The sequence below is a fragment of the Physella acuta genome, unplaced genomic scaffold (genome assembly GCF_028476545.2).
Source record: "Physella acuta isolate Inbredline_101_S28 unplaced genomic scaffold, ASM2847654v3 ptg000292l, whole genome shotgun sequence".
Classification (NCBI taxonomy): domain Eukaryota; kingdom Metazoa; phylum Mollusca; class Gastropoda; family Physidae; genus Physella; species Physella acuta.
Genome location: NW_026731811.1, coordinates 95,329 through 114,284, shown reverse-complemented (window position 1 = coordinate 114,284; position 18,956 = coordinate 95,329). Strand labels below are relative to the sequence as shown.

At 36.7% G+C, this 18,956-nt stretch overlaps 1 protein-coding gene and 9 non-coding genes across 10 annotated transcripts in view; all 10 read left to right on the top strand.

Annotated features, from left to right (window-relative positions):
- LOC131939763 (centromere protein T) overlaps nucleotides 1-18,956 on the top strand; it is a 25,905-nt gene extending 6,949 nt beyond the window's left edge. The window contains exons 5-11 of the mRNA XM_059298251.1: nucleotides 13,636-14,897; nucleotides 15,237-15,289; nucleotides 15,638-15,684; nucleotides 15,899-15,997; nucleotides 16,280-16,432; nucleotides 16,862-16,966; nucleotides 17,537-18,956. Coding sequence (XP_059154234.1) covers nucleotides 13,636-14,897; nucleotides 15,237-15,289; nucleotides 15,638-15,684; nucleotides 15,899-15,997; nucleotides 16,280-16,432; nucleotides 16,862-16,966; nucleotides 17,537-17,645 — 1,828 coding nt within the window. The 3' untranslated portion in view covers nucleotides 17,646-18,956. The remainder of the gene's footprint in view (nucleotides 1-13,635; nucleotides 14,898-15,236; nucleotides 15,290-15,637; nucleotides 15,685-15,898; nucleotides 15,998-16,279; nucleotides 16,433-16,861; nucleotides 16,967-17,536) is intronic.
- LOC131939776 (U1 spliceosomal RNA) lies at nucleotides 569-732 on the top strand. The gene has a single exon (XR_009386467.1). It is a non-coding gene; the product is annotated as a U1 spliceosomal RNA (small nuclear RNA).
- On the top strand, nucleotides 2,051-2,214 carry LOC131939775 (U1 spliceosomal RNA). Its single transcript, XR_009386466.1, has one exon. It is a non-coding gene; the product is annotated as a U1 spliceosomal RNA (small nuclear RNA).
- LOC131939774 (U1 spliceosomal RNA) lies at nucleotides 3,533-3,696 on the top strand. Its single transcript, XR_009386465.1, has one exon. It is a non-coding gene; the product is annotated as a U1 spliceosomal RNA (small nuclear RNA).
- Nucleotides 5,015-5,178, top strand: LOC131939785 (U1 spliceosomal RNA). Its single transcript, XR_009386475.1, has one exon. It is a non-coding gene; the product is annotated as a U1 spliceosomal RNA (small nuclear RNA).
- Nucleotides 6,497-6,660, top strand: LOC131939784 (U1 spliceosomal RNA). Its single transcript, XR_009386474.1, has one exon. It is a non-coding gene; the product is annotated as a U1 spliceosomal RNA (small nuclear RNA).
- LOC131939779 (U1 spliceosomal RNA) lies at nucleotides 7,979-8,142 on the top strand. Its single transcript, XR_009386470.1, has one exon. It is a non-coding gene; the product is annotated as a U1 spliceosomal RNA (small nuclear RNA).
- On the top strand, nucleotides 9,461-9,624 carry LOC131939783 (U1 spliceosomal RNA). The gene has a single exon (XR_009386473.1). It is a non-coding gene; the product is annotated as a U1 spliceosomal RNA (small nuclear RNA).
- Nucleotides 10,943-11,106, top strand: LOC131939782 (U1 spliceosomal RNA). The gene has a single exon (XR_009386472.1). It is a non-coding gene; the product is annotated as a U1 spliceosomal RNA (small nuclear RNA).
- Nucleotides 12,428-12,591, top strand: LOC131939773 (U1 spliceosomal RNA). Its single transcript, XR_009386464.1, has one exon. It is a non-coding gene; the product is annotated as a U1 spliceosomal RNA (small nuclear RNA).

Genomic DNA, 18,956 nt, shown 5'->3' with positions numbered 1-18,956 from the left:
TGTTTGTAAACATCAGTCGTGAACTCCATATCACCTGGCTGATCGTGATATTAACTCTGTTTTGTTATTGAAACTTGTACTTTTTAACATGAATTTGTAATGACGAATTGAAGATCTCCTTAGATACAAAATGAGATCTCGTTGCCTTGTCATCGGAAATGAACTTTTCTTGAAGCGTAGATCGAAATCGCTGCATTAGAAACGGATCAAATCAGTCGCTCATACAATGTAGCTCCGATCTCTTAATATCAGTACGCATTATCGCGTTCGGCTTGTTTTAAAGGGAGGCTAGCACAAATGTAAACGATCAACAAAGGGAAGCAACCTTTGCTGCCAGTTTAATTCCAAACCATTTGAACTGTATGTCGCAGTAATAATTCTTTTAAAAGGATTTGCGCTTTATCAAAGTTTGACAAAATTTCTGTAGTACATAATTGCAGACAAATCGAATACCATCACTTGGAGGGATGTATTTGATTCGATAAAAGAGTGAACCATTCAGAAAACGAAACACCATAACATTCTTGCGATGGCCGCTGAAAGTGGTGAATCGGCCGCTTATTCAAGCATACTTACCTGGCACAGGAGGCACCTTGATCAGCAAGGAGGTCCTCCCAGGGCGAGGCCTGCACATTGCACTTCGTGTGGGTTGACCCCTGCGATCACCCCAAATGTGGGTGACTCGGGTGCGTAATTTTTTCGTAGGGGGGACTGCGTTCGCGCTATCCCCTGTAACAAATGAAATGTAAAGATCGGTAGCCTCTCATTGCCTCGAAGCATGTTCCTGGTCACGATGGTACATCGTCCCATTATGGCTAGAAATGTATTTCGAAGGCTCCAACCCTTAACCCCACATGGTATACACACGCTTTTTGAAATTTTTAACGCTACCTAAAAATCATTTCAAGTGTACGCTAGAAGTAAGGTAGAAATACTAGAAAACCAAGCTGGCTAAAATTCAGTCCAGTCCAATGCCAGTGTTGTATTGGGAAAGTCCTACATGAATACCAGTGACAGTCTGTATAGAACTTCAAATTTAAGTCATCCTTTTCTTGTTACTGGCTCCAAATGTACTTTTCGTCTCTACTCATGAAAACTCTTACACCTTTGAGCGCCCAACGCTTTTACTGAATGGAAAAAGTTGGCTTGATTTTCTAACTTTACCTGCATTTAAAAGCGTACTGTTATTACAAAGGTGTATTTATTATTTATTTTGTTTTTTTGTTTTTTTTTTAATTCTACGTTTATTTAAAGTAGGTACTTTTCTTTTGCAAAGACACAAATAGGTAGCTTAAATTTAAAAATAAAACAATAAAGTAACCTACTTTATTTTTTCCCACCCCGAGTTGAGCATTATTGAGTCAACTTTCCTCGTGACTTTAAGACATAGCCAGTTAACTCTTTTAACGACGCTGATATTCAGTTATGAAAAGCATTCAACATGAGTATTATGTGCCCCTTCTTAAGATGTCTCGTCTAAAATGTTTGTAAACATCAGTCGTGAACCCCATATCACCTGGCTGATCGTGATATTAACTCTGTTTTGTTATTGAAACTTGTACTTTTTAACATGAATTTGTAATGACGAATTGAACCTCTCCTTAGATACAAAATGAGATCTCGTTGCCTTGTCATCGGAAATGAACTTTTCTTGAAGCGTAGATCGAAATCGCTGCATTAGAAACGGATCAAATCAGTCGCTCATACAATGTAGCTCCGATCTCTTAATATCAGTACGCATTATCGCGTTCGGCTTGTTTTAAAGGGAGGCTAGCACAAATGTAAACGATCAACAAAGGGAAGCAACCTTTGCTGCCAGTTTAATTCCAAACCATTTGAACTGTATGTCGCAGTAATAATTCTTTTAAAAGGATTTGCGCTTTATCAAAGTTTGACAAAATTTCTGTAGTACATAATTGCAGACAAATCGAATACCATCACTTGGAGGGATGTATTTGATTCGATAAAAGAGTGAACCATTCAGAAAACGAAACACCATAACATTCTTGCGATGGCCGCTGAAAGTGGTGAATCGGCCGCTTATTCAAGCATACTTACCTGGCACAGGAGGCACCTTGATCAGCAAGGAGGTCCTCCCAGGGCGAGGCCTGCACATTGCACTTCGTGTGGGTTGACCCCTGCGATCACCCCAAATGTGGGTGACTCGGGTGCGTAATTTTTTCGTAGGGGGGACTGCGTTCGCGCTATCCCCTGTAACAAATGAAATGTAAAGATCGGTAGCCTCTCATTGCCTCGAAGCATGTTCCTGGTCACGATGGTACATCGTCCCATTATGGCTAGAAATGTATTTCGAAGGCTCCAACCCTTAACCCCACATGGTATACACACGCTTTTTGAAATTTTTAACGCTACCTAAAAATCATTTCAAGTGTACGCTAGAAGTAAGGTAGAAATACTAGAAAACCAAGCTGGCTAAAATTCAGTCCAGTCCAATGCCAGTGTTGTATTGGGAAAGTCCTACATGAATACCAGTGACAGTCTGTATAGAACTTCAAATTTAAGTCATCCTTTTCTTGTTACTGGCTCCAAATGTACTTTTCGTCTCTACTCATGAAAACTCTTACACCTTTGAGCGCCCAACGCTTTTACTGAATGGAAAAAGTTGGCTTGATTTTCTAACTTTACCTGCATTTAAAAGCGTACTGTTATTACAAAGGTGTATTTATTATTTATTTTGTTTTTTTGTTTTTTTTTTAATTCTACGTTTATTTAAAGTAGGTACTTTTCTTTTGCAAAGACACAAATAGGTAGCTTAAATTTAAAAATAAAACAATAAAGTAACCTACTTTATTTTTTCCCACCCCGAGTTGAGCATTATTGAGTCAACTTTCCTCGTGACTTTAAGACATAGCCAGTTAACTCTTTTAACGACGCTGATATTCAGTTATGAAAAGCATTCAACATGAGTATTATGTGCCCCTTCTTAAGATGTCTCGTCTAAAATGTTTGTAAACATCAGTCGTGAACCCCATATCACCTGGCTGATCGTGATATTAACTCTGTTTTGTTATTGAAACTTGTACTTTTTAACATGAATTTGTAATGACGAATTGAACCTCTCCTTAGATACAAAATGAGATCTCGTTGCCTTGTCATCGGAAATGAACTTTTCTTGAAGCGTAGATCGAAATCGCTGCATTAGAAACGGATCAAATCAGTCGCTCATACAATGTAGCTCCGATCTCTTAATATCAGTACGCATTATCGCGTTCGGCTTGTTTTAAAGGGAGGCTAGCACAAATGTAAACGATCAACAAAGGGAAGCAACCTTTGCTGCCAGTTTAATTCCAAACCATTTGAACTGTATGTCGCAGTAATAATTCTTTTAAAAGGATTTGCGCTTTATCAAAGTTTGACAAAATTTCTGTAGTACATAATTGCAGACAAATCGAATACCATCACTTGGAGGGATGTATTTGATTCGATAAAAGAGTGAACCATTCAGAAAACGAAACACCATAACATTCTTGCGATGGCCGCTGAAAGTGGTGAATCGGCCGCTTATTCAAGCATACTTACCTGGCACAGGAGGCACCTTGATCAGCAAGGAGGTCCTCCCAGGGCGAGGCCTGCACATTGCACTTCGTGTGGGTTGACCCCTGCGATCACCCCAAATGTGGGTGACTCGGGTGCGTAATTTTTTCGTAGGGGGGACTGCGTTCGCGCTATCCCCTGTAACAAATGAAATGTAAAGATCGGTAGCCTCTCATTGCCTCGAAGCATGTTCCTGGTCACGATGGTACATCGTCCCATTATGGCTAGAAATGTATTTCGAAGGCTCCAACCCTTAACCCCACATGGTATACACACGCTTTTTGAAATTTTTAACGCTACCTAAAAATCATTTCAAGTGTACGCTAGAAGTAAGGTAGAAATACTAGAAAACCAAGCTGGCTAAAATTCAGTCCAGTCCAATGCCAGTGTTGTATTGGGAAAGTCCTACATGAATACCAGTGACAGTCTGTATAGAACTTCAAATTTAAGTCATCCTTTTCTTGTTACTGGCTCCAAATGTACTTTTCGTCTCTACTCATGAAAACTCTTACACCTTTGAGCGCCCAACGCTTTTACTGAATGGAAAAAGTTGGCTTGATTTTCTAACTTTACCTGCATTTAAAAGCGTACTGTTATTACAAAGGTGTATTTATTATTTATTTTGTTTTTTTGTTTTTTTTTTAATTCTACGTTTATTTAAAGTAGGTACTTTTCTTTTGCAAAGACACAAATAGGTAGCTTAAATTTAAAAATAAAACAATAAAGTAACCTACTTTATTTTTTCCCACCCCGAGTTGAGCATTATTGAGTCAACTTTCCTCGTGACTTTAAGACATAGCCAGTTAACTCTTTTAACGACGCTGATATTCAGTTATGAAAAGCATTCAACATGAGTATTATGTGCCCCTTCTTAAGATGTCTCGTCTAAAATGTTTGTAAACATCAGTCGTGAACCCCATATCACCTGGCTGATCGTGATATTAACTCTGTTTTGTTATTGAAACTTGTACTTTTTAACATGAATTTGTAATGACGAATTGAACCTCTCCTTGGATACAAAATGAGATCTCGTTGCCTTGTCATCGGAAATGAACTTTTCTTGAAGCGTAGATCGAAATCGCTGCATTAGAAACGGATCAAATCAGTCGCTCATACAATGTAGCTCCGATCTCTTAATATCAGTACGCATTATCGCGTTCGGCTTGTTTTAAAGGGAGGCTAGCACAAATGTAAACGATCAACAAAGGGAAGCAACCTTTGCTGCCAGTTTAATTCCAAACCATTTGAACTGTATGTCGCAGTAATAATTCTTTTAAAAGGATTTGCGCTTTATCAAAGCTTGACAAAATTTCTGTAGTACATAATTGCAGACAAATCGAATACCATCACTTGGAGGGATGTATTTGATTCGATAAAAGAGTGAACCATTCAGAAAACGAAACACCATAACATTCTTGCGATGGCCGCTGAAAGTGGTGAATCGGCCGCTTATTCAAGCATACTTACCTGGCACAGGAGGCACCTTGATCAGCAAGGAGGTCCTCCCAGGGCGAGGCCTGCACATTGCACTTCGTGTGGGTTGACCCCTGCGATCACCCCAAATGTGGGTGACTCGGGTGCGTAATTTTTTCGTAGGGGGGACTGCGTTCGCGCTATCCCCTGTAACAAATGAAATGTAAAGATCGGTAGCCTCTCATTGCCTCGAAGCATGTTCCTGGTCACGATGGTACATCGTCCCATTATGGCTAGAAATGTATTTCGAAGGCTCCAACCCTTAACCCCACATGGTATACACACGCTTTTTGAAATTTTTAACGCTACCTAAAAATCATTTCAAGTGTACGCTAGAAGTAAGGTAGAAATACTAGAAAACCAAGCTGGCTAAAATTCAGTCCAGTCCAATGCCAGTGTTGTATTGGGAAAGTCCTACATGAATACCAGTGACAGTCTGTATAGAACTTCAAATTTAAGTCATCCTTTTCTTGTTACTGGCTCCAAATGTACTTTTCGTCTCTACTCATGAAAACTCTTACACCTTTGAGCGCCCAACGCTTTTACTGAATGGAAAAAGTTGGCTTGATTTTCTAACTTTACCTGCATTTAAAAGCGTACTGTTATTACAAAGGTGTATTTATTATTTATTTTGTTTTTTTGTTTTTTTTTTAATTCTACGTTTATTTAAAGTAGGTACTTTTCTTTTGCAAAGACACAAATAGGTAGCTTAAATTTAAAAATAAAACAATAAAGTAACCTACTTTATTTTTTCCCACCCCGAGTTGAGCATTATTGAGTCAACTTTCCTCGTGACTTTAAGACATAGCCAGTTAACTCTTTTAACGACGCTGATATTCAGTTATGAAAAGCATTCAACATGAGTATTATGTGCCCCTTCTTAAGATGTCTCGTCTAAAATGTTTGTAAACATCAGTCGTGAACCCCATATCACCTGGCTGATCGTGATATTAACTCTGTTTTGTTATTGAAACTTGTACTTTTTAACATGAATTTGTAATGACGAATTGAACCTCTCCTTAGATACAAAATGAGATCTCGTTGCCTTGTCATCGGAAATGAACTTTTCTTGAAGCGTAGATCGAAATCGCTGCATTAGAAACGGATCAAATCAGTCGCTCATACAATGTAGCTCCGATCTCTTAATATCAGTACGCATTATCGCGTTCGGCTTGTTTTAAAGGGAGGCTAGCACAAATGTAAACGATCAACAAAGGGAAGCAACCTTTGCTGCCAGTTTAATTCCAAACCATTTGAACTGTATGTCGCAGTAATAATTCTTTTAAAAGGATTTGCGCTTTATCAAAGTTTGACAAAATTTCTGTAGTACATAATTGCAGACAAATCGAATACCATCACTTGGAGGGATGTATTTGATTCGATAAAAGAGTGAACCATTCAGAAAACGAAACACCATAACATTCTTGCGATGGCCGCTGAAAGTGGTGAATCGGCCGCTTATTCAAGCATACTTACCTGGCACAGGAGGCACCTTGATCAGCAAGGAGGTCCTCCCAGGGCGAGGCCTGCACATTGCACTTCGTGTGGGTTGACCCCTGCGATCACCCCAAATGTGGGTGACTCGGGTGCGTAATTTTTTCGTAGGGGGGACTGCGTTCGCGCTATCCCCTGTAACAAATGAAATGTAAAGATCGGTAGCCTCTCATTGCCTCGAAGCATGTTCCTGGTCACGATGGTACATCGTCCCATTATGGCTAGAAATGTATTTCGAAGGCTCCAACCCTTAACCCCACATGGTATACACACGCTTTTTGAAATTTTTAACGCTACCTAAAAATCATTTCAAGTGTACGCTAGAAGTAAGGTAGAAATACTAGAAAACCAAGCTGGCTAAAATTCAGTCCAGTCCAATGCCAGTGTTGTATTGGGAAAGTCCTACATGAATACCAGTGACAGTCTGTATAGAACTTCAAATTTAAGTCATCCTTTTCTTGTTACTGGCTCCAAATGTACTTTTCGTCTCTACTCATGAAAACTCTTACACCTTTGAGCGCCCAACGCTTTTACTGAATGGAAAAAGTTGGCTTGATTTTCTAACTTTACCTGCATTTAAAAGCGTACTGTTATTACAAAGGTGTATTTATTATTTATTTTGTTTTTTTGTTTTTTTTTTAATTCTACGTTTATTTAAAGTAGGTACTTTTCTTTTGCAAAGACACAAATAGGTAGCTTAAATTTAAAAATAAAACAATAAAGTAACCTACTTTATTTTTTCCCACCCCGAGTTGAGCATTATTGAGTCAACTTTCCTCGTGACTTTAAGACATAGCCAGTTAACTCTTTTAACGACGCTGATATTCAGTTATGAAAAGCATTCAACATGAGTATTATGTGCCCCTTCTTAAGATGTCTCGTCTAAAATGTTTGTAAACATCAGTCGTGAACCCCATATCACCTGGCTGATCGTGATATTAACTCTGTTTTGTTATTGAAACTTGTACTTTTTAACATGAATTTGTAATGACGAATTGAACCTCTCCTTAGATACAAAATGATATCTCGTTGCCTTGTCATCGGAAATGAACTTTTCTTGAAGCGTAGATCGAAATCGCTGCATTAGAAACGGATCAAATCAGTCGCTCATACAATGTAGCTCCGATCTCTTAATATCAGTACGCATTATCGCGTTCGGCTTGTTTTAAAGGGAGGCTAGCACAAATGTAAACGATCAACAAAGGGAAGCAACCTTTGCTGCCAGTTTAATTCCAAACCATTTGAACTGTATGTCGCAGTAATAATTCTTTTAAAAGGATTTGCGCTTTATCAAAGTTTGACAAAATTTCTGTAGTACATAATTGCAGACAAATCGAATACCATCACTTGGAGGGATGTATTTGATTCGATAAAAGAGTGAACCATTCAGAAAACGAAACACCATAACATTCTTGCGATGGCCGCTGAAAGTGGTGAATCGGCCGCTTATTCAAGCATACTTACCTGGCACAGGAGGCACCTTGATCAGCAAGGAGGTCCTCCCAGGGCGAGGCCTGCACATTGCACTTCGTGTGGGTTGACCCCTGCGATCACCCCAAATGTGGGTGACTAGGGTGCGTAATTTTTTCGTAGGGGGGACTGCGTTCGCGCTATCCCCTGTAACAAATGAAATGTAAAGATCGGTAGCCTCTCATTGCCTCGAAGCATGTTCCTGGTCACGGTGGTACATCGTCCCATTATGGCTAGAAATGTATTTCGAAGGCTCCAACCCTTAACCCCACATGGTATACACACGCTTTTTGAAATTTTTAACGCTACCTAAAAATCATTTCAAGTGTACGCTAGAAGTAAGGTAGAAATACTAGAAAACCAAGCTGGCTAAAATTCAGTCCAGTCCAATGCCAGTGTTGTATTGGGAAAGTCCTACATGAATACCAGTGACAGTCTGTATAGAACTTCAAATTTAAGTCATCCTTTTCTTGTTACTGGCTCCAAATGTACTTTTCGTCTCTACTCATGAAAACTCTTACACCTTTGAGCGCCCAACGCTTTTACTGAATGGAAAAAGTTGGCTTGATTTTCTAACTTTACCTGCATTTAAAAGCGTACTGTTATTACAAAGGTGTATTTATTATTTATTTTGTTTTTTTGTTTTTTTTAAAATTCTACGTTTATTTAAAGTAGGTACTTTTCTTTTGCAAAGACACAAATAGGTAGCTTAAATTTAAAAATAAAACAATAAAGTAACCTACTTTATTTTTTCCCACCCCGAGTTGAGCATTATTGAGTCAACTTTCCTCGTGACTTTAAGACATAGCCAGTTAACTCTTTTAACGACGCTGATATTCAGTTATGAAAAGCATTCAACATGAGTATTATGTGCCCCTTCTTAAGATGTCTCGTCTAAAATGTTTGTAAACATCAGTCGTGAACCCCATATCACCTGGCTGATCGTGATATTAACTCTGTTTTGTTATTGAAACTTGTACTTTTTAACATGAATTTGTAATGACGAATTGAACCTCTCCTTAGATACAAAATGAGATCTCGTTGCCTTGTCATCGGAAATGAACTTTTCTTGAAGCGTAGATCGAAATCGCTGCATTAGAAACGGATCAAATCAGTCGCTCATACAATGTAGCTCCGATCTCTTAATATCAGTACGCATTATCGCGTTCGGCTTGTTTTAAAGGGAGGCTAGCACAAATGTAAACGATCAACAAAGGGAAGCAACCTTTGCTGCCAGTTTAATTCCAAACCATTTGAACTGTATGTCGCAGTAATAATTCTTTTAAAAGGATTTGCGCTTTATCAAAGTTTGACAAAATTTCTGTAGTACATAATTGCAGACAAATCGAATACCATCACTTGGAGGGATGTATTTGATTCGATAAAAGAGTGAACCATTCAGAAAACGAAACACCATAACATTCTTGCGATGGCCGCTGAAAGTGGTGAATCGGCCGCTTATTCAAGCATACTTACCTGGCACAGGAGGCACCTTGATCAGCAAGGAGGTCCTCCCAGGGCGAGGCCTGCACATTGCACTTCGTGTGGGTTGACCCCTGCGATCACCCCAAATGTGGGTGACTCGGGTGCGTAATTTTTTCGTAGGGGGGACTGCGTTCGCGCTATCCCCTGTAACAAATGAAATGTAAAGATCGGTAGCCTCTCATTGCCTCGAAGCATGTTCCTGGTCACGATGGTACATCGTCCCATTATGGCTAGAAATGTATTTCGAAGGCTCCAACCCTTAACCCCACATGGTATACACACGCTTTTTGAAATTTTTAACGCTACCTAAAAATCATTTCAAGTGTACGCTAGAAGTAAGGTAGAAATACTAGAAAACCAAGCTGGCTAAAATTCAGTCCAGTCCAATGCCAGTGTTGTATTGGGAAAGTCCTACATGAATACCAGTGACAGTCTGTATAGAACTTCAAATTTAAGTCATCCTTTTCTTGTTACTGGCTCCAAATGTACTTTTCGTCTCTACTCATGAAAACTCTTACACCTTTGAGCGCCCAACGCTTTTACTGAATGGAAAAAGTTGGCTTGATTTTCTAACTTTACCTGCATTTAAAAGCGTACTGTTATTACAAAGGTGTATTTATTATTTATTTTGTTTTTTTGTTTTTTTTTTAATTCTACGTTTATTTAAAGTAGGTACTTTTCTTTTGCAAAGACACAAATAGGTAGCTTAAATTTAAAAATAAAACAATAAAGTAACCTACTTTATTTTTTCCCACCCCGAGTTGAGCATTATTGAGTCAACTTTCCTCGTGACTTTAAGACATAGCCAGTTAACTCTTTTAACGACGCTGATATTCAGTTATGAAAAGCATTCAACATGAGTATTATGTGCCCCTTCTTAAGATGTCTCGTCTAAAATGTTTGTAAACATCAGTCGTGAACCCCATATCACCTGGCTGATCGTGATATTAACTCTGTTTTGTTATTGAAACTTGTACTTTTTAACATGAATTTGTAATGACGAATTGAACCTCTCCTTAGATACAAAATGAGATCTCGTTGCCTTGTCATCGGAAATGAACTTTTCTTGAAGCGTAGATCGAAATCGCTGCATTAGAAACGGATCAAATCAGTCGCTCATACAATGTAGCTCCGATCTCTTAATATCAGTACGCATTATCGCGTTCGGCTTGTTTTAAAGGGAGGCTAGCACAAATGTAAACGATCAACAAAGGGAAGCAACCTTTGCTGCCAGTTTAATTCCAAACCATTTGAACTGTATGTCGCAGTAATAATTCTTTTAAAAGGATTTGCGCTTTATCAAAGTTTGACAAAATTTCTGTAGTACATAATTGCAGACAAATCGAATACCATCACTTGGAGGGATGTATTTGATTCGATAAAAGAGTGAACCATTCAGAAAACGAAACACCATAACATTCTTGCGATGGCCGCTGAAAGTGGTGAATCGGCCGCTTATTCAAGCATACTTACCTGGCACAGGAGGCACCTTGATCAGCAAGGAGGTCCTCCCAGGGCGAGGCCTGCACATTGCACTTCGTGTGGGTTGACCCCTGCGATCACCCCAAATGTGGGTGACTCGGGTGCGTAATTTTTTCGTAGGGGGGACTGCGTTCGCGCTATCCCCTGTAACAAATGAAATGTAAAGATCGGTAGCCTCTCATTGCCTCGAAGCATGTTCCTGGTCACGATGGTACATCGTCCCATTATGGCTAGAAATGTATTTCGAAGGCTCCAACCCTTAACCCCACATGGTATACACACGCTTTTTGAAATTTTTAACGCTACCTAAAAATCATTTCAAGTGTACGCTAGAAGTAAGGTAGAAATACTAGAAAACCAAGCTGGCTAAAATTCAGTCCAGTCCAATGCCAGTGTTGTATTGGGAAAGTCCTACATGAATACCAGTGACAGTCTGTATAGAACTTCAAATTTAAGTCATCCTTTTCTTGTTACTGGCTCCAAATGTACTTTTCGTCTCTACTCATGAAAACTCTTACACCTTTGAGCGCCCAACGCTTTTACTGAATGGAAAAAGTTGGCTTGATTTTCTAACTTTACCTGCATTTAAAAGCGTACTGTTATTACAAAGGTGTATTTATTATTTATTTTGTTTTTTTTTGTTTTTTTTTTTAATTCTACGTTTATTTAAAGTAGGTACTTTTCTTTTGCAAAGACACAAATAGGTAGCTTAAATTTAAAAATAAAACAATAAAGTAACCTACTTTATTTTTTCCCACCCCGAGTTGAGCATTATTGAGTCAACTTTCCTCGTGACTTTAAGACATAGCCAGTTAACTCTTTTAACGACGCTGATATTCAGTTATGAAAAGCATTCAACATGAGTATTATGTGCCCCTTCTTAAGATGTCTCGTCTAAAATGTTTGTAAACATCAGTCGTGAACCCCATATCACCTGGCTGATCGTGATATTAACTCTGTTTTGTTATTGAAACTTGTACTTTTTAACATGAATTTGTAATGACGAATTGAACCTCTCCTTAGATACAAAATGAGATCTCGTTGCCTTGTCATCGGAAATGAACTTTTCTTGAAGCGTAGATCGAAATCGCTGCATTAGAAACGGATCAAATCAGTCGCTCATACAATGTAGCTCCGATCTCTTAATATCAGTACGCATTATCGCGTTCGGCTTGTTTTAAAGGGAGGCTAGCACAAATGTAAACGATCAACAAAGGGAAGCAACCTTTGCTGCCAGTTTAATTCCAAACCATTTGAACTGTATGTCGCAGTAATAATTCTTTTAAAAGGATTTGCGCTTTATCAAAGTTTGACAAAATTTCTGTAGTACATAATTGCAGACAAATCGAATACCATCACTTGGAGGGATGTATTTGATTCGATAAAAGAGTGAACCATTCAGAAAACGAAACACCATAACATTCTTGCGATGGCCGCTGAAAGTGGTGAATCGGCCGCTTATTCAAGCATACTTACCTGGCACAGGAGGCACCTTGATCAGCAAGGAGGTCCTCCCAGGGCGAGGCCTGCACATTGCACTTCGTGTGGGTTGACCCCTGCGATCACCCCAAATGTGGGTGACTCGGGTGCGTAATTTTTTCGTAGGGGGGACTGCGTTCGCGCTATCCCCTGTAACAAATGAAATGTAAAGATCGGTAGCCTCTCATTGCCTCGAAGCATGTTCCTGGTCACGATGGTACATCGTCCCATTATGGCTAGAAATGTATTTCGAAGGCTCCAACCCTTAACCCCACATGGTATACACACGCTTTTTGAAATTTTTAACGCTACCTAAAAATCATTTCAAGTGTACGCTAGAAGTAAGGTAGAAATACTAGAAAACCAAGCTGGCTAAAATTCAGTCCAGTCCAATGCCAGTGTTGTATTGGGAAAGTCCTACATGAATACCAGTGACAGTCTGTATAGAACTTCAAATTTAAGTCATCCTTTTCTTGTTACTGGCTCCAAATGTACTTTTCGTCTCTACTCATGAAAACTCTTACACCTTTGAGCGCCCAACGCTTTTACTGAATGGAAAAAGTTGGCTTGATTTTCTAACTTTACCTGCATTTAATAGTTATATAGAGACAGCCTGGCTTAGTGATAGAGAGCTAGACCTTTAACCCGAGAGTCTCGAGTTGAATCAGATTACAAACAATGTAACATCCCTCAGTCCACCCAGCTCTAATGGGTACCTAACTTGCGATACGGAAACAATCGAGGCTGGGCATAATGCTTACCACACTATCCCTTTATAAGCCTAGGTTTTTGAAGCAGATGAACTGTACTTCATCTGCCCCACTTGTCTTAGGCAAGAACGGAAACGATGATAATGATTATTATAAAGTTGTATTTCTTTAATTACTCGTTTACCTAATTAATTTATTTTTCAATAGTAACAAACTTTTTTGTTTTCTACTATAGTTACTAGTGGCATATCACATTGAGCATATTACACTACAAGTCTAACCACTTTCCTTTTCAAAAAGTTACTTCCAATATATTTTATTATTGTTATATTTTAATTACCTAGTTAGTTTTGATTTAGTTGATTACAGCCAATTTGATAATTGTTTTGAAGTCTCAAAACTTTTATTCTCTTCATATTTTTTTTTTACATAGTTAATTATTTTTTTTCGCTTAATAAATGATTTTAAAAATTCAATTATTCTGCAGAGAGGAATCTGACAAAAGTTATCGGTCAGAAACTAAAGAGCACAAACAACGCAATGTAAAGCAATTCAATTTTGACAAAAATGCAATCAACCTCGCACAAAAGACACTTGCAGAACCTGAAAAGACTCTTACAGCAGATTCAAAGAAATTTAAAAATGCAAAAGCTAAAAAGGATAATGTTCTAGTTACTGAAGATCCCCTACCTTCCCTTAAAGAAGATGCAATGCCTATTTTAGAAAGAGTTGAAAAAAACATTCAGGCATTGGACTCACAGCCTGGGGAAACTAGTGCGACAAGTTCGCTGAGCCTTACAGCAAAAAGTCTGCGGCAGCCAAAATCACAAACACCCAGTGGTTCTAGTCTTAGAAGAAAAGTCACAACTTCAGCCTCCAGAAGTTCTGTAAAAAGCACAGAACCTCAAGAGCTCACACCACCAGTGCTGAGTATTTATGACATCAGCGACAGCAGCAGTGATGAGGCCAACACGCCTGGTGGAACAAAGAAACCCAGGACGGCGAAGAAAAAAACCACAAGCTCCACCAAAAAACTAGGCAAGCAGAGTATCTCCAGGCGATCAGCTGTCGCAAACTCTGCCTCAAAACAAGCTCCGCAGACACCAGATATTCTTAAATCGAAGAGAAACTTTAGCGAGCTTGTTCTCGACTTGCCTAGATCCTCTACCCCAGTCCAGCGTGGTAAAGCTTTTTTCCACTCCACTAAGCTGCATGATAATTCTGCTTTCTCTCAGAGCCAGACCAGCGCATCCCCACCTATCCCAGACTTATCTCCCATTAGGCATGATTGGAAATATCAAAATGAAAAGGATCGTCCAAATGAACATATAGAAAATGTACAGAATAATGTGCAGTATAAAGAAGCCACAGCAATCGATCAAAATATTGAGGGTGTAGTATTGGATTCCATCATGCCAGTTCCAGCAATGCTTGTGAACCAGGTTGAGGCAAGTCCACTGAGACCAACCAGTGTTGACGTCATGGAGGAATTGAGTGAATCAGTGGCTGTGAGAGGGCAGGTTTACACACAGGAGGAAAGCCCAGCAGAGAGACAGTATGAGGAACTAAAGGCAGTGCGGCAGGTGGTTGGAGTTGGTGGTGCTGAAGATGTGGGTGGTTCCGAACCTTTTATAGAGAATGAGTATTCTGAGGTGGGAGGAATGCATGAAGAACAACACTATGAGGAGAACAGGTTACCTAGCAGTGAACAAATGGCAAGGGTTTTATTGCCAGAACAGGAAGAGGAGAGTAAGAAATTTTTTTTATTTTTTTTAAAAAGAGGAATCAAATTTCTCTTTAGCTTAACCTTTAACCAGTGAATACAATTAATTTTGGAATATATTATAAAATAGCTAAAGTATGTGCCCTCTACAATACAGTTATTTGGCTTCGTATTTAACCATCCAATCAAGTATATTTCTATAATAATTGTGGACAGGAAGAAGGAAGGTCTAAAAACTTAGTTAGCTATCTCTTTCACTATATATTTAAAAGACAAATTATTAAAATTGCTAAATTGTAAGCCTTCTACAGTACATTTATTTATAGACTTTTTTCATTAAATATTTTTACTTTTCTATCCAATAGGCAGTGACAATTTGGTTGAACAGACTGGAAATACAGCAGAAAGAAAAAGGAAGGTAGGTGACTTATAATAATAAATTTTATTACTACTCTTTTATAAACTTTAAATTATGTGTAAAAAATATTACCTTTTACTTTAACTAAATAAAGAATACTGGGCAGCTAGTATCTAGTTATTGATATGAAAATAATGTGAAAAACAAATTATGAACTAATTATCAACCATCAAATTTTGAAACAATTTTTTGCTTTAAAATACATTTTTTAATTTATTGTTAAGCTTACAAAACGGTATAATAAAAATATTTTGGAAATACGTTTTGAAATGACATATCAATTTTGTATATTTGTTTGAGCCTACAACTGCTAGAAGCTCATGTTTTATTTTAATTAATTTTTTAAAGAATCCAGCCGAAAGCTCTGACGATGAAGAGGGTTATGAGTTGCCCAGGTAGGTTGCTATGTCATCTTAAGTAACTTTTTAGAATTTAAATATACAATTAAAAAAAAAAGTATAAAAATCTTGAGAAACCATCTTGAAATTTTTTTTGCTACCATGGGCTTATAGATAACAATGACACATAACTACTGAAGGAATCTTATTTCTAAAGCTTTTACGGAAATCCATTGGAAAAATATTAAATACAATTCACATCTTCCAACAGCGGACTTTCTCCTTTGACTACCCCCCATATAAGCATGAGTAAAAAGCCTAGAATGGTATCAACTGTTCAACAAGTGCCTAGGCAAAAATCTAAGAAAAGGTAATTTAATTTATTATTAATGCTTCTACATTGGTCATTAAAAAAATTTTCTTTCCGAGCGTTCACATTATTTTATTTTTTTTAAAGACTTCCCATGGGTGATTTACATTTATTTGTAATATGCCTATATATATATATATATATATATATATATATACATATATATATATATATATATATATATATATATATATATATATATATATATATATATATATATATATATATATATATAGTTATATCCATTTATTAATAACGCAAATGTAATTTTTCTATCAACAGTTCACAAGTATTGCCAAGGAAACTGCTAGCACCAACAAGGAAAAAGCCAACAAATGTACAGATAACTCTGCCAAGAAATTCTGTCAAGTTTTTTGCTGAGCGTCACTCAAGCATGAAGCTTTCAAAAGATGCCATTGATATGATCATTAATGTGTATGTAAAAGTATCCCTTGTATAGACTGGGAAAACATTTATATATCAATTAATTTTGAAGTTTTGTGTTAGCAGTCAAATATACTTTTATAGGTTTAAATGTCAGAAAAATTAATAAAGCTGCTGTTCCACGTTTGCTAGGTTGGTTAATTTTGATGAAAATTTGCTAATCTATATAAATATTAATATATTGAAAATTGCAGCAAATTCTAGTCAAGATTATAATTATATTGAATAATATTTTATTACAAAAATGGTCTAAAATAATGCAAATAACTGCAAAGATTCAATATAAGTTTTAATACTTCATTAATTTAAGTTCTAATTTTTTAAAACTTCAATTGATATCCATTAGTAAAAACTAATTTAGATACATAATATTTTTTTTGCTACAGTCTCTTTGAATAAACTTCTATCATTTACATCTAGGTCAGAAATTTTCTGGGATGACACATTCAAGGCCTTGGAGGCCTATGCCCTACATGCAGGCAGGAGGATCATCAATCAAAAAGATGTTGTTTTATTAATGAAAACGTAAGTCTTTTTCATCAATCAAAAATACATTTTATTAATGAAAACTCCTTTTTAAACATCCAGAGCTTATTTACAAAAAACACTTATTTTTGCTTAGATATTTTATTTTACTAAGGATGGAATTAACTGAATTAATAAAAATAAATGCATGAACCTTTTCAAACTTATCAGGCAGCTGAAGTAGAGTGTATGTGGCTTTGACTTGCTTGTTTAGTAAAAAATACCCAATCATTTTTACCTGACTTAACCATAAACTTTAATGACTGCCTCTTGATGCAACTTAAAGACTAATTAATTGATGATAGGGATTCGAACTCAAATCAACAGTCTTGTAATTGTATCCCCCAACACACAACCACACCACCTAAGCAGGAGTAGTTACCCTTTTGGACCTGGTTGTCAAATAGGCAAGTGAAATAATTTTCTGTGAACTTGCAGTTGAAGGGATATTGTGGTCAGCCGTCTTTAGTTTTCCTATTGCGAGTCAGTTACCCAGGGACATCGAAAGGATACTTGCCCAGATACCATAATATATCTAATTTTATATTTTGATTCTTTTTTCTTTCACAGGCAGCGTCTAATTAATGGAACATCAGATTTACATGACCACATTCGTGAGTACCTGCCTATGGAGTTACGATCTGAGCTGATACCAGTAGCCAAGTCATGCTGTAAATAATTTTATGTTGAATGATTCGAATCTGGACCAAATATAAATTTTTAATAGGGCTCAAGGTTTTTGTAGTTTTAATGTTTTGTTTTTAAGGAAATTACCTTAAGTGGGTTGTAGAATACATTAGTGTTATTGATGAATGTGTGATTTTAACTGCACAAGATATTTGTTTCTCTTTAAATAAAATAACATAGTAGAAAAATTCTATGCTTTTTATGATTTACTAAAAATGCAATGTTATAATTTTGTAGAAATTCTTATATATCTTGAAAGTTGCTTCTCTTGAACTATATAGTATGCTTTATATAATTTACTACAAATGTAAAATTATAATTTAAATCTAAACAAAAAGCTTTTTTTCCATTTAGTTAATACTTTGCTATGTCACTTGGTTAAAAAACACTTGTGTTGACATCTATCTACAGTGAATTTGTTGCTTCTTACTCTGCCCTAGATACTTCGTGAACAACTGACCTCTCATATGTGCCTAAAATTGTCTGAACCGCACATATTTTTTTGTTATTTCACATACTTTAATTGGTTTTCAATAATTACTATTTTTATTTTGTGTGGTTGACTTACAGTTGTACATAAGGCATATACAGTTGCACAAGTCATAAAAATGTAATTACAGAAAGAATTTCTTACTATAAATTTGTTAAATGTAAATTATTTAGTTCAATTGAATCAATTTGTTAAAATGATGCTATTTTAATGTTAATATAAACTTGCAGCTTTTAAAATAATTTAACTGATTTACATGAAATCATCCCCATTCTGCCTAATTAATGAAAAACAAGTCAGAGTCATAAAAATCAGTTTTTATTTCTTTAAACCTAAAACATGTTTCAACTCTTTGAATCTCAACACTGCCAGTTGTTTCACAAAAGAACCTTGTTACCTTTCTCATTTGAATAAGGCAACGTGTAAAACAATTGTTACCATTGCTGCTTTGCATAAATTATGTCAATTATCACTGTTATGAATGTTAAATGTTTTAATTTTATAACTTATATTACAACAAATGCCTTTTATACCTATTCATACAAAGTTTAAGGTTTCATGTGTATTTAATAATTACATGGTATTTTTAAAATGTTAGTTTTAAAAATAAAACGAAGAACATTTAGCTGGGTTCTTATTTAATTTTAAAGATTTACTCGTTCATGCTTTTACACAACTGACTAATTCTATGTTGATACTCTATATAATTGGATTGGTTGGTTAAACTAAACACTAAATTTAAAAATATTAGATAACCTCACAAGTGTGTAACTGTATACCCAAATTTTTTTAACTTAAGTGACAATGTTATGC